Below are 13061 nucleotides of genomic sequence, written 5' to 3'. Positions count from 1 at the left end.
TGGGCTAAACTTAGCCATTGTTAACTCAAACAGAACCCAGCTCCACCATGGACTGGCTAAAACAGTTAACCAATAATGTCCCTGGGTTCATTTTGCAGTCTGTGTTCCAAGGCTTGCAAAGCTCAAACCATGATGGGAGCCAAGGTTAACCTCTTCCGAGCAATTGAAAGGTCAAGTTCCCATGTAAGGAATCCAAATCCCAGTTGACAAGAACCAGAAATATACAAGCTGTAGATGATTCCGCTGACAAAGCTTGGCAGGAATTGTATATATAGTCAACTCTTCCTCACAATTTGACGCAGTATAGCTAGAGATAAAATAGATGTTATAAAATCCCCATTTAGAAATTCTTCCCCCTTCTTAACTACCCCCAACTCCCTTCCCCCAAAAAACTGGCCTTGGTCACTATTTCCTGAAAAATATTTTTCATTGGGAACAGAAAATTTCATGACCATCCATCACTGGAGTATAAAAACTAAAAACTGTAATGTTGATGCTTTGTTTGATGTTCACAATCTAAATATTTCATTTAAAGTTTGTTTATTATTCTTTATGTAAGTTTAAAATGAAGCATTCTCTCAGGCCCACACTTGAAAGGCAAAGACCAAAGTTATTGCCAGCTAAATAACATGGCCCCAGGGGAATGGGCTAAGTCTACAGGAAGCCAGAAACTAGGGGTTCTCGACCTAATTTTGCCTCTACTTGCTGGGTGATCTTAAAAAAAAAAAACAGTAAATGAGTTACAGTTAAAAGCTATCCTCTGAATCTATTGAGCACAGGACAAGAGGGAATAAGCTCAGATTACAGTTAGAGGAATTTAAGTTACCCATCAGGGAACACTCTATAAGAATGGTGAGCCACCAGAACTTTCACAAAGCAACTTGTTCAGTCTTCAATGACACTTTTAAAGGAAAGGGTAGATACCTATCTTTCTGGCCTGGTTAATGCACAAGACATTCAACAGGCAGAGGGTCATCAGGAGATGACCTCTTGAATTCCCTCCCCCTTTCCTCTCATGGTCCTATAATGCTTCTATTTTTATAATGAGCCAAATGCTCTAAATGAGTAGTGTCAAACAAACTAAAACAAGGGCCACTAATCCATACACAAGGATTCCCAAGAGTCATATATTGACTGCATTTTAAAATGTAATGTGATCTATGTTGTGTTATATTTTGTTTAAATTTTTCCAAATATATTTTAATCTAATTTAGGTTGCACTCAAGAGAGTGCCATAGGCCTCTGTTCCAAACCCATTTTAATTGAGGAAGAAACTAATTGATTATGACATGGTCATAAATATTGATAAGTGATCAGGATTTTCTTGAAGAGTGGATAGTCACCTTCAAATCTGAGAACGAAGTCTGGTCCTGCCTATAACTCATAATAGCCATGTGACCCTGAACAAGATCCTTTGCTTCTCAATATTCTAGAAAGCTCTCTAAGACATAGGCAGAGAAGTTGCCAATCTCTTTTGAAAGAGGAATTCTTCTTTTAGGAGTTCCCCATGCCAAAGAAGTTAGATCCAGTCCCCATTGCATATTCTTAAATCCATATGTGGTTTGTCTTTCAGAGACACATTATAAATTAAAATTAATACCCTTTCAAATGGGTCATGCTTCAAAATACAAAGAAAATAAGTCTGCACAAAGGATTCCATGCAAGGAATAAAATATAAGCATCTGCCCTAAAAAATGGCAGCCTTTGTTCAATTGTTTTATTTTTGTCTGATAGCAAACATGAAAGCACTTGCAGTTCAAAGATGAGAACAGCACTTTTCTCAATTAATATTAGACACCCCTAAAAATGTGGGAATCTGAATTTTGGTCATCGGAAGCAGAGATTTAATGGGAAAAAAATGCAAGGTGAAAATACTTCAGAAAGAGAAGGTTCATGGCAACCATTCATCTTTTCTTTGTTTGAATAAGAATCATCTTTGTCTTGCTTTTTTTTACATTAGTAAAAACAGAGTACTCAATGGGAAGGATATTTAAATGGCTACTCCTCTTTCCATCACAAAGTTCACCCAGACTCAGTCCCACAATATGCCAAATGGAAAGAGTAAAGAAGCCATGTATTTCATTGTATATGGACCTCAAGCAGGGCATATTGGGAATACATAAAAAGGAAACACTGAAGAAGCCAAGTCTTTTATTGCGTTTGAATCTCAAGCAGGACATATTGGGAAGAAGAAATAAAGACAAAACACCGACCTATTGATTGACTCCTTCCTCGAATAGAGGCTTCATAAAGATAATTCCTTGACTCTGACTCTTCAAGCTTTGAAATAGGAAAAAAAGGAAACAGGGTGATAATTGTACCTTCTTATCATATGTCTGCTGAAGATATCAGAACATTTTCTCTTCTATTATCTAATTTCGCTAATTTATTGCTAGATTATATAATTATCTAATTATGTCCAATTTCACAATTAAAGGTAATAATATTAAATGATTAAAGAATTCTAGATTTGGAAATAATACTGGATAAGATAGTTAACACTTGAGTGACCATGATCAAGCCACTTTTTCATACCGTACCTCAGTTTCTTTATTTGTCAAATGAGAACTGACATATAGTAAGCTCTATTTGTATGTTATTGATACTATTATCATGATTATATTCTCACAATAATGTATTTTCTGGCTATCCTTGATCTGGAATCCAAAAAAACCTGAGTTCAAATTCTGTCTCTGACACTTATTAGCTGTCTGATTTTGGACAAATCATTTAAATTCTGTTTGCCTCAATTTTCTCAATTGCAAAATGGACATAATGAAAGCACTTACCTTTCAGGGTTGTTATGGGGTTGAAATAAGATAATATTTGCAAAAAACCCTTGGTACAGTCCTAGCATATAATAGGTGTTAAATAAATGCTTATTTCCCACCCTTCTCCTTGGGTTGGAATTATAAATCAGACTCTTATTTGCTAGTGGACTCCAGTCCTAGGGTTCATCTGTTCAATTTTTCTCTTTCTAGTTTCATTTCTAAATGCCTTGCTCATGATCTGACTTCACTGGGTCTCTCACCAAGATTTATATAAATTTATTTTACCCCACATTGCTTCTCACTAATTTTTAAGATGGTAACATTCACAGTCTTCTACCATTATCCTCTGACAATCAATTGAAGAGGCTTTTATTAAGTTTTTTATGAGCCAACAGGTTGAAATTTTGTACTAGTGTTGCCATTGACTGCCATATTTCTCTGCTTGGCAAGGAGAACCAGAATTTACTGGGTGAGGTTTCTTCTAGGTTCTTTTGATTTTCTCTTCGATCAATATAAATCTCTTATTGATAGAGCCAGATTAATAATTCTTTTAGTCCATAACTACTACACTGATCAAAGTTTTGATGAATAAAAACTAAGTACCTCCATTCTAAGATGAAATCTACTCTTTGGACACATTTCTTCCTGCTAGAAGGATCAAAGTCTTAGTGCCTTAGTTTTTTCCAACAAAGTCCCCTTTAATTCTAGTCACTTCCAATTGTTCATCTCTATACCATTCAGAGCTGATGAATAATAAAGGGCTGCCTTATTATTGCCTGTCTTAAGATAGAACCAGGAATCCAATAGGTGAAGAAAGGGAGTGAGGACATTACAGCTAGGTACTGTAATGGTGAGAGTACTAGTCTTGGAGTCAGAAAGATATGAATTTAAATCTGGCATCATATAGATGTGAGACCCTGGGCAAGTCTTTTAGCTTCTGTCTGCCTCAGGTTCTTCAACTCTAAAATAAATATCATAAAAGTAACTACTTTGAAGAATTATTGCAAGGCTCAAAAGAAGTGAAATTTGTAAAACCAATAAAATAATAATAATTGTAAAATAGCATAGAATCTGGCACATAGGCACTTAACAAATGCACGTTTCCTAATTCCAAATGTGGTTCTCTATCCTCTATAACCCATTGTTTCAATGGAAAATATGAACCTCCAAAAAGTCACAGATGAAAAACTCACAATTTATAGGTTAGAATTCTGACTTTCCTGTGAACTTACCATGTGATCTAAGAATGTTATATATTGGATTTCTGTATTAAAAGGACATGACAGGATAAGATTCTTCAATATACTAAAATGTAGAATATCAGAAAGTGTTATAACCACCAGCTCACTCATTCACCAAAATTATGAACATCAGAATCAAAATTAACATATTTCTGTCCACTTCCCAATTAAAAACTCTACATTCCAGAGCGTCTCTTTGAATTCCACATGATGCTGCTCACGCTATTCCATATTCTAGAAATGACTTTGTCTCCTATCTCCCATTATTGTTTAAACTCCTCTAAGAACCCTCCTCTAATCTCGAATCATTTCCCTCTAACCTCCCATATAGCATTCTGGATTTTTGTTCATGTTGTTAGTCAGCCATGTCCACATATGATAACCTATTACTAGGCTTTCAGATCCATGAGGCAACTTTGCTTCTCCCCTATGATGCTGTAGAAATAGTATCTGTTGAATTGAGTTAAACCTGAGTTCATGGCACCATCTTGACAAGACAAGATCTCAAAAATCATCTAACTCTAAGCCCTGAAGCCCAAGGAAGTGAACTGGCTTATCCACTATTGTATCAGTAATCAGCATGTGAGGTGAGACTTGAATTCAACTCTTTAACTGAGGCTTCCTCCCTAGTTCTTCCTATAATGCTCTATAGATAGTATTTGTTGAATTGAGTTGAATCTGGGTTCATGGAACCATCTTGACAAGACAAAATTTCAAAAAATCATCTAACCCTAAGCCCTGAAGTCCAAGGAAGTTCACTTATCCACTATTGCATCAGTAATCAGCATCTGAGGAGAGACTCGAATGCAACTTTAACAGAGACACAAGGTGTCATCACAGATGGACGACTGGTCTTGGAGCCGGGAAGACACAAGTTCAAATCCAGCTTCAGATACTTTCTGACTGTGTAACCTTGAGTAAGACACTTAACTTCTGTCGGTCTCAGTTTCCTCAAGTGTAAAAGGGGTATAAATAACATCTCCTACCTGCAAAGACTGCTGTGAGCAATAAATGCCATATGCAAAGTGCTTTGAAAACTTTAAGGCACTATATAAACACTAACTTTATTCTGACTGTACCAAATTGCCACTGAACCAAATGACCTTTGAGCAAAATAATAACTCCCTTGAGAAGTGCAGCCCCCATCCTGGGAAACCACCAAAGTTCATAACTATCCCATTTGCAAGTAAGCGTGTCTACTCTTTCATTGTCTATTGTTCCTTTAATTACCAGACTATTTCTGAATCTTTCTTTCCATCAGTATCTAACCATCAGAGCTCTGTTTTCCAAGAGCCTGTGAATTAATCAGCATGGAGGCTGGGCAGATAAGCTCATAAACCATTTTATTCCAAATCATTGAGTTGAATATGAGTTTGAGAATCTCAGCAAAGAACCCATAAAAAAAACCTTTGCCTCTTCCTCCTTTCTCCTGTCTTGTTGTGAATCACAAAGACTTCATTGTCCCAGTGACAGTGAAGTTCCATCAGGGAGGGGATTATTTCTCAGCCTTTTTCTGGGTTGGAAGCATGACCTACCTACCTACCTGGGCTGCAAGGGGAGTTCTTTTCTGTCGAATTGCATTAAATCGGTTTCTGGAAGAAAACAGAAAAGATCTTGTATAATCACAGGTCCCTAGGCAACCTGAACAAGCCTTTCCCAAGAGAGAGAGTTGCTGTTTTTTCCTGCTGATTTCCATCACTTTATCAAAGAGGTCTTTCTTGGGTTAACATTTAAAAGGTCGATGGTGGGGGGGGAGGATTTGAGGAGTTGGCTTGGGGGGGTGGGACTGGAGACAGATCATTTTACAAAATTTGAGGTCGTCCACAAACCTCTCTTGCCTCTAATATAAACTCCCTGTTAGGGGAAGAACCTTATGTTCGGTGATAAAGGAATTTTAAAAATTAGGAAAATGCTATTGTACCAACAGTGACACATTTCTATTCTCATGACTCTAGGGAACTCCGTGGGTTGAGAAACATTCATTTCTAAAAGAACACATTTATTTTTTTCCCAAATGGAACTCAATTGTTTAGTTTTAGCCTCATAAACTTAATATTAGAATCAATGTCAGCAAAGAAAGAAAATTGTGAATTGATAATATTTGTCTGTAATTATGACTGAAAATCCAACTTATCACTAAGGAGCTCAATTTAGTCCAGAAAACACATTTTCAGTTTCCTGCTAGAACCATATTTTTCTCTGAAAGATATTTTATTCATTGATTTTTTTCTTTTTTAACAGTGATTAAAAACATAGTTTATTTTGGGCATGGAATGGTAGACATTTGCAGTCTGTAACACATTAAAAAATGAAGAATCGCACAAGAGAAACAATCAATAACAATATTTATTAGTTATGTATTATGTACCATACTCTGGAATCACTTTAAAGAATGTCATTTAAGAGATATATGACTGGGACAATGGCATAGCAAATGGAGGGATAGCTATTAAGAAAATGTGATTCATGGTTGTACACATTCAACTTTTACCAGATTGTTCACCACCATGGGGAATGGGGAGGAAAGGGAAGGTGGATGAAAAATGTGGAACTCATAAACTTACAAACAGATGGATGTTAAAAACTACCTTTGCATGTAATTAGGAAAATTAAATAAAATTTCAGTAAAATGAAAACAAAAGAAGAAAGTATGATCTGTAGGTATCCATTTAATGTTGAGAGTTAGAGGCAGGTTTCCAAAAGGTTGAATACACTCTCTATAAAGGTTTTATTGGAGGATCATGCTGAAGTATGGGGAGGCATGGATGGATTGCTCCATACATGTTTGGAGGGAGTACCCACATTTGCATGCATCCCTACAGGTATTTTAGTAGTGATAAACACACAATTCCAATGTATCCATCAATAACGAGACAGAAGGAACATAATCACTGAATGTAGTGTAATAGAAAATTCTACTATTGGGCAGATACTTCAAGAAAGTCAAAAGCTGGAGCCAAGATCCAATATACCCAATGATTTACAGCAATGTTCTTTAAGGAAGCAAAAAAATGGAAAAAGTGGTTGCCAGTAACTAAAAGTACTGAACAACCATGACCTATAAATGTAATGGAATATTATTCTACAATAAAAAATGGCAAGGATGGGAAATTATGAGAAAAAAGGAAGCATAAACTGTTATAAGTTAGAATAACCAAAATAACTGAAGCAATAAAAGAATAATGTTTTCAGTGATTACAACAATGTAAGTGAAAAGTCACTAAAAGGAAATCAGACTCTTGAGTAACTGAAAACCAGTAAAGGTTCCAGATAAAAACTAATGAAACATACCTCCCTCCTTATGGTGGGAAAAGGGGAGGGGGAGAACTACTAGCCACTACAACATATGCTTTGCTTCACTGATTTCTATGCCACAAAAGTATGGAAGATCTTTTTTCTTCCAGAAATAATTATAATAGGTAAAAAATACAAAAAAATGTATTTTATTGAGTAAATGATATTATGAGAGGCTACCTTCCTAACACTTTAAGTATTTGGAATTATCAAGAATGTCTCTGCAAATCATAATAAAAAGAAATATAAAACATTGCTACTTCTCATGTGACAGGGCGCAAGTCATTTAATTTTCTTGGACTTCATTTTATTCAGCTGAAAAGTGAGAAGTTTAAACCACTTCTGAGAACCCTTTCAGGTCTAAATCTAAGCTCATCTGACCCTATGATGTTTGGTTTAACAAATAAGCAAAGTAATAGCTATTGACTTTTAAAATACAGGGAATGTTTCCAAGAAGTATTTTATGTAAAATTCCTTTCATAGAAATACATGATTAATTCTATCCAAAATTAAATACATAAATTTAGTTTTGCTCAGTCTAATCAATCTAACCTTTAAGCTTTCCTAAAGGAAAAAAATAATACTTACTTTGATGCTCTTGTCAAGATGGATGATGCAAACAAAGATCCTCCTAAGGGAAAAAAGTGGAAAAAATAAATGGAAAGGAGAGAGAGAGGGAGAGAGGTTGTTCCTTGTTTCCTTGTTGTCTTTTTTCAAACTCTTTAATGGGATATTATTTTAGCTACCTTCTATATATAACTGAAGTTGCCTTTGGTTCTTCATTAAAGGAGGTTATGCAAGATGAGAATATTTTTACATTACTTTCTAACAAGAGGATTTTTACCAAAGTTTTCCCTACCAAGTTAAGTTAAAATAAGAAAGAAGCCATGCATCAGATAACAGATAAAGCTTAGATGGTCTCTAAACTCCTTTCTAATTATAGTTCTATTGAGAATCTGTGACATCTCAAGCTAACTTATCGATCTAGATACAGACATGCTCTGTAGCCTTTAAAATTATAAGTGAATACATCTATAAGGTAAAAGATCCAAGGCAGTGTTTTACAGTGAAAAGGGAAGAGAATTTATAGTCAGAGGATCTGGGTTCGAACTTCATTTCTCCTACTTACTTTCTGTGTCATCTAGAATAAATCATTTACCATTTCTAGGTATCAGTTTCCTTTACTGTAAAATGAGAGAGTTGAGCACAATGACCTCTAAGGTCTCTTCCAACTATAAAGCTATGAACTTAAATGCTTTTTTTGAAGACCACGGATTCTTCCTCTCGGCTCTCTATATCCAAAGTAAATATTCATCTGTTTTGTAGAAGGGGAAAAAAATATATGTGTTTTTCCTTTACCATTATTTTTTTTAAAAAAAAGAAAATTTGAGAAATAAAACAATATTGAGCATTGTCCAGCATAATTTCAAGAACTATTTTTCTTAAAAACATCCCAACATAACTAGGGATAAATACTTAATTGCCACATATTTACTTAGATTTTTTTTTAATTTAAAGCAAATGTCTTTTAAGAGGTAACAAAGTGGTGTGGCTATAGAAGTCAAGGCATAATGAAAAATATCTGAATTCAGATCCTGCCTTTGACATGTACTGGCTATGTAACTTACAGGCAAACTATTGAATCTTTTAGTATCAACAACTCTCCAAAAGTGTAAATCACAGATAAATTGAAAGGGGTTTCACACCAAAAGTTCCCTACATGATGAAATCCTGTGTTGATAAAACCAAAAAAATTGTTAAACATATTTATTAAAAAGTAATCAAAAATGACAACCAAAAAAAGATCAGAATTTCTGACAATAAAACAAAAAAGGAGTTTATGATAACTCTACTAACCAACTGAAGAAGAAAACAGAGGTCTCTAATTATCTACATGAAAAATCATCATAAAGGTTTTCAGAAAAATAATTTATATTTTTTCTCCTTTCATCCTTTGGTTTTTAATCATCTTTGAAGTATAAAGGGGGGAAAACCCAGAACTCTCCAATGAGCTACAAAATAAAAATAATACAATAAGCTAAGATAATAATTAACTAGAAAGCCTTACCTTGCAAGGAAAACAGCAGGGCGTGAATGATGAAAATACACCAAAGAATCATTAAATTGAGTTTTCCCACAATGTTCATTTCAGTTCAGCCTCTCGCCAAGAAATATATCCAAATTGATGTCCCTGGTTATGAGGGCATCTTAGAGGTCTCTATCTTTATGGTGTATTTAAATACTTATAAAGATGAATGTGAAACAATAGAGCAAATGAGGAAAAGAACAGCCAGGGCACCTAACTTCACACACAACTCCAGAACCTTTTGAAAACTTGCTAGCAATTTCTCTGGCTGGGTGTCCCTCATTAGTGATGCATGGTGACTCCTTACCTAAGCCTGTATTAGTTTACACACACACACACACACACACACACACACACACACACACACACACACACACACACACATACACGAAAATCTTGCTCTTTTTTTGGATTAAATCGCCCTTATTTAATATTTGAATGCAAAAAACAGTGCATTTACTTCTTCATGATGCTATGAGAGACATCTTATCAAATATTAGTGCATTTCTGTGAGTTCCAAGTACTGCATGAATGAAACTCAGTGTCTTTTTTTAAAAAAGTTGCAGAAACCTTTGTTGATCCCTTGACATTGTTTGCTAGCATACTTCGAATAGTTTTGAAAGAAGCTAACAAGGAATTAATAGAAAATTCCCTCTCTGGAGTCAGCATATAGTCAAAGGGTATAAGTGTTTAATCTGTTTCTATAGATCTTTTTTTTTCCTACCTCTATCAATGAAACATGAAGCCATCAAAAGAGACCCATGACAATCATATTTACTTTAGTTCTCTTAGGATCTATGATTTTTTGTCCCATTGATGCCTTCAGGGATGCAGATTGGAACTTTCCTATGATGGTAATAGAAATCTTTTACCTTAGAAAAAAATGAAGCAACTCACCTAAACTTCATTCAGAGCTCTCTATTTATTCTGCACCTCACTTTTCCATCCTACAAGATGAATAGTTCTATAACCACAAAAAAAATAACCCTTTTTATCAGTCATTCTTCCTGGGAAGTTCTTAGAATTTCATATATCCTTGTGAGATGTTTATACAGAATTTCATTATGGGATTCCTAGAGATAAGACAGGTGACTTTAGTGAATATTAAAGCACAACAGGGTGAAATGTACATATTTTCTGTTACCGTATTGATGATCCTCCTGAATTATTAATAATATATTCTATAGTTGAGGGCAATGTAAATAAGGAATGAATTCACCTTCACACAGGTCTTATACTCTAACCTTGTAAAACACCAGAATTTGTCTCTTTCTCTTCTTCAGTGGTTGCCCAATTTTTTAATTTGATTTTTATGAATTTTTTTTTACTTTTCTCTATAAACACCACACAGTCAACTTGACCTAGTTCGTGTGTCATCAACTTCCTATTTCATTATCTATACATAGTATGCCATATATAAGTGCAAATAATTATTGAACAACAAAACACTTTTAGAATATATATATATATATACCATTGTTTGCAAAGTAATAATAATTAATAAGTAATTTTGTAATGAAACTGGTATCTTCATGCAATTAAGTGATGCTATGTCATAAGTCATAATGAATATAAAGGATTCCCAAATCGGAGTGAAGTATGTAGAATCTTGAAGTAAATGCACACAATGACTTCAATGATATAAGTATAGGCCTCCCATCCAGTTATGCAGAAGTGGGGGAATAAGGGTATAAAATATTGCATATCTTATAAATTTTGATTAAATTATATTAATTTTGCTTAATCTACTTAAATAGATTAGAATATACTCACATATTATTAGTTTTGCTGAGCTCCCTTTTTCTCATTTTTTTATTCCTAGTTTCAGTGAATAATTCTCTGGATATAGAAGGTACCCAGAATAAAGACAATATAAGAACAAAAGACATAAATATAAAAAGTAAACATAAATACAAAAATAGAAAAAACTAAACAAAAAATAAAGATTATTTTAAGTTTTCTCTTCCCTTGTCATGCAATTGTTCATTTGTAAATCCAGGGACAATGAGAAGCCATGCAGATAAGGGACAAAGAACATAAAAATCAAACAACATTTTTAGAATAAAGGATATTCTATAAGTATGCATGGACTCTCAATTGCACATGCAAATTTGTTCAATAGTTTTAAATGACTGGTTTGCAAATAATATGCATTAAGTAGATATTTATTATTAACGAATTGCCCATTAATGAGCTACTAAAGATTACATTAATATTATATTCAGACAAATGACCTATATAGGATTGGTCATTTGGTAAAAATAATTGAATTTACTTATGTATACATAGATATGATATTAATATAGTCTAAAATGTGTGTCCATCAAACCACCCAAATGCATATAAGATGTTCTAGTCAAAACATAAAATGAGGAACTATTTCCTAAGTATACATTAGAGTCTTTTTTAAGAGTAATATTTCTTAAGATTGATTCAAAGGTTTTGAATAAATGTTTAGAAAATTAGAAAAGGCAATCCTTTTAATTCATTCTTCTATCTTTAATTTTGATCCAGATTTGGGATTTTATAAGTGTAGACATTTCTCACATTCTGCAGATCTGTATCTGTAACTTGTAGTCTTATAATTAATTGGAATATGGAATAGCTATTCAATTTGCCACAAGACCATTATGTATTGAAGTCAGAATATGAACTCTTTTCTTTCTGATTCTATTACTGATCATCTATCTAAAAGTTAACTTTTGTCGTTTTATCAGTTGTATAGACTATAAATTTACCTTCTCAGAAGGTGGAAATATCAATTTATTGTCATCATACTTAATGATAATGTTGTTAATGAAGTCCTCTCTAGCTCTGTCCAACTATGACAATGAATAAAAATAATTATTATCATCATTGTCATTGATGATGATGATGATGGTTGTCCTTTATTCTCAAAGAAGATCATGACAGCAGAGAGGTGATGCCCATAACAAGCACATGAATTGGATTTGAGGGAGAGGATGTTGTGCTAAGTCACCTGTCTCATTTAGTCCTCCAGAACCATCTAGGTCCAGTGACCAGATATGAATCAGGATGACTGGAGATGGCCTTGCATGTGAGGAAATCAGGGTTAAGTGACTTGCCCAAGGTCTCACAGCTAGTAAATGTTAAGTGTCTGAGGCTAGACTTGAACTCTTGTCCTCATGACTCCAAGGCCAGGTCTCTATGCACTGTGCCACCTAGTTGCCCTATATTGTCATTAATATCAGTAATGATAATGGCATTTCTATAGTATTTTTAAGGATTTCAAAGTTTTTTGTATATTTTGCCTCATTTAGTCCTTACAATAAGCAGTGGGGTAAATTATTATTATCTTAATTTTATAAACAAGGAAACTGAGGCTGAGTTTGTGTGCCTCTTGTCAAACAGCTAGACATTATAACCATAATCATCTACTAAATACCTTTTCTAATTTATCAAAACATCTTCGAGATCTGCCAATCTAAACATTAAGATTATACACAAACAAAGAAATGTCCACATTCCACTTTAAGAAATAATTTTTAGGGGAGGTTGGGTGGTGTAGTGGATAAAGTACTGGCCTTGGAGTCAGGGGTACCTGGGTTCAAATCCGGTCTCAGACACTTAATAATTACCTAGCTGTGTGGCCTTGGGCAAGCCACTTAACCCCACTGCCTTGCAAAAACCTAAAAAAAAAAAGAAAAG

General features: G+C 34.2%; 1 protein-coding gene across 3 annotated transcripts in view; it reads right to left on the bottom strand.

Moving 5' to 3' along the window:
* The window catches only part of OTOGL (otogelin like), a 228740-nt gene extending 219086 nt beyond the window's left edge, over nucleotides 1–9654 (bottom strand). For 2 of the 3 annotated variants that reach the window (XM_074226511.1, XM_074226512.1), the window contains exons 1-4: nucleotides 9375–9653; nucleotides 7895–7937; nucleotides 5556–5604; nucleotides 2214–2280 (exon numbers count right to left, since the gene is read on the bottom strand). In XM_074226511.1, coding sequence (XP_074082612.1) covers nucleotides 2214–2280; nucleotides 5556–5604; nucleotides 7895–7937; nucleotides 9375–9453 — 238 coding nt within the window. In that variant the 5' untranslated portion in view covers nucleotides 9454–9653. Of the gene's footprint in view, nucleotides 1–2213; nucleotides 2281–5555; nucleotides 5605–7894; nucleotides 7938–9374 lie in introns of all 3 variants that reach the window. The other variant, XM_074226513.1, reaches the window with a different exon arrangement.
* Nucleotides 9655–13061: the final 3407 nt, after the last annotated feature.

Source organism: Macrotis lagotis, chromosome 2, assembly GCF_037893015.1.
Source record: "Macrotis lagotis isolate mMagLag1 chromosome 2, bilby.v1.9.chrom.fasta, whole genome shotgun sequence".
In the NCBI taxonomy this organism is placed as follows: domain Eukaryota; kingdom Metazoa; phylum Chordata; class Mammalia; order Peramelemorphia; family Peramelidae; genus Macrotis; species Macrotis lagotis.
Note: the sequence above shows the minus strand (reverse complement) of the source record. Positions and strands in the feature narration are given on the sequence as shown.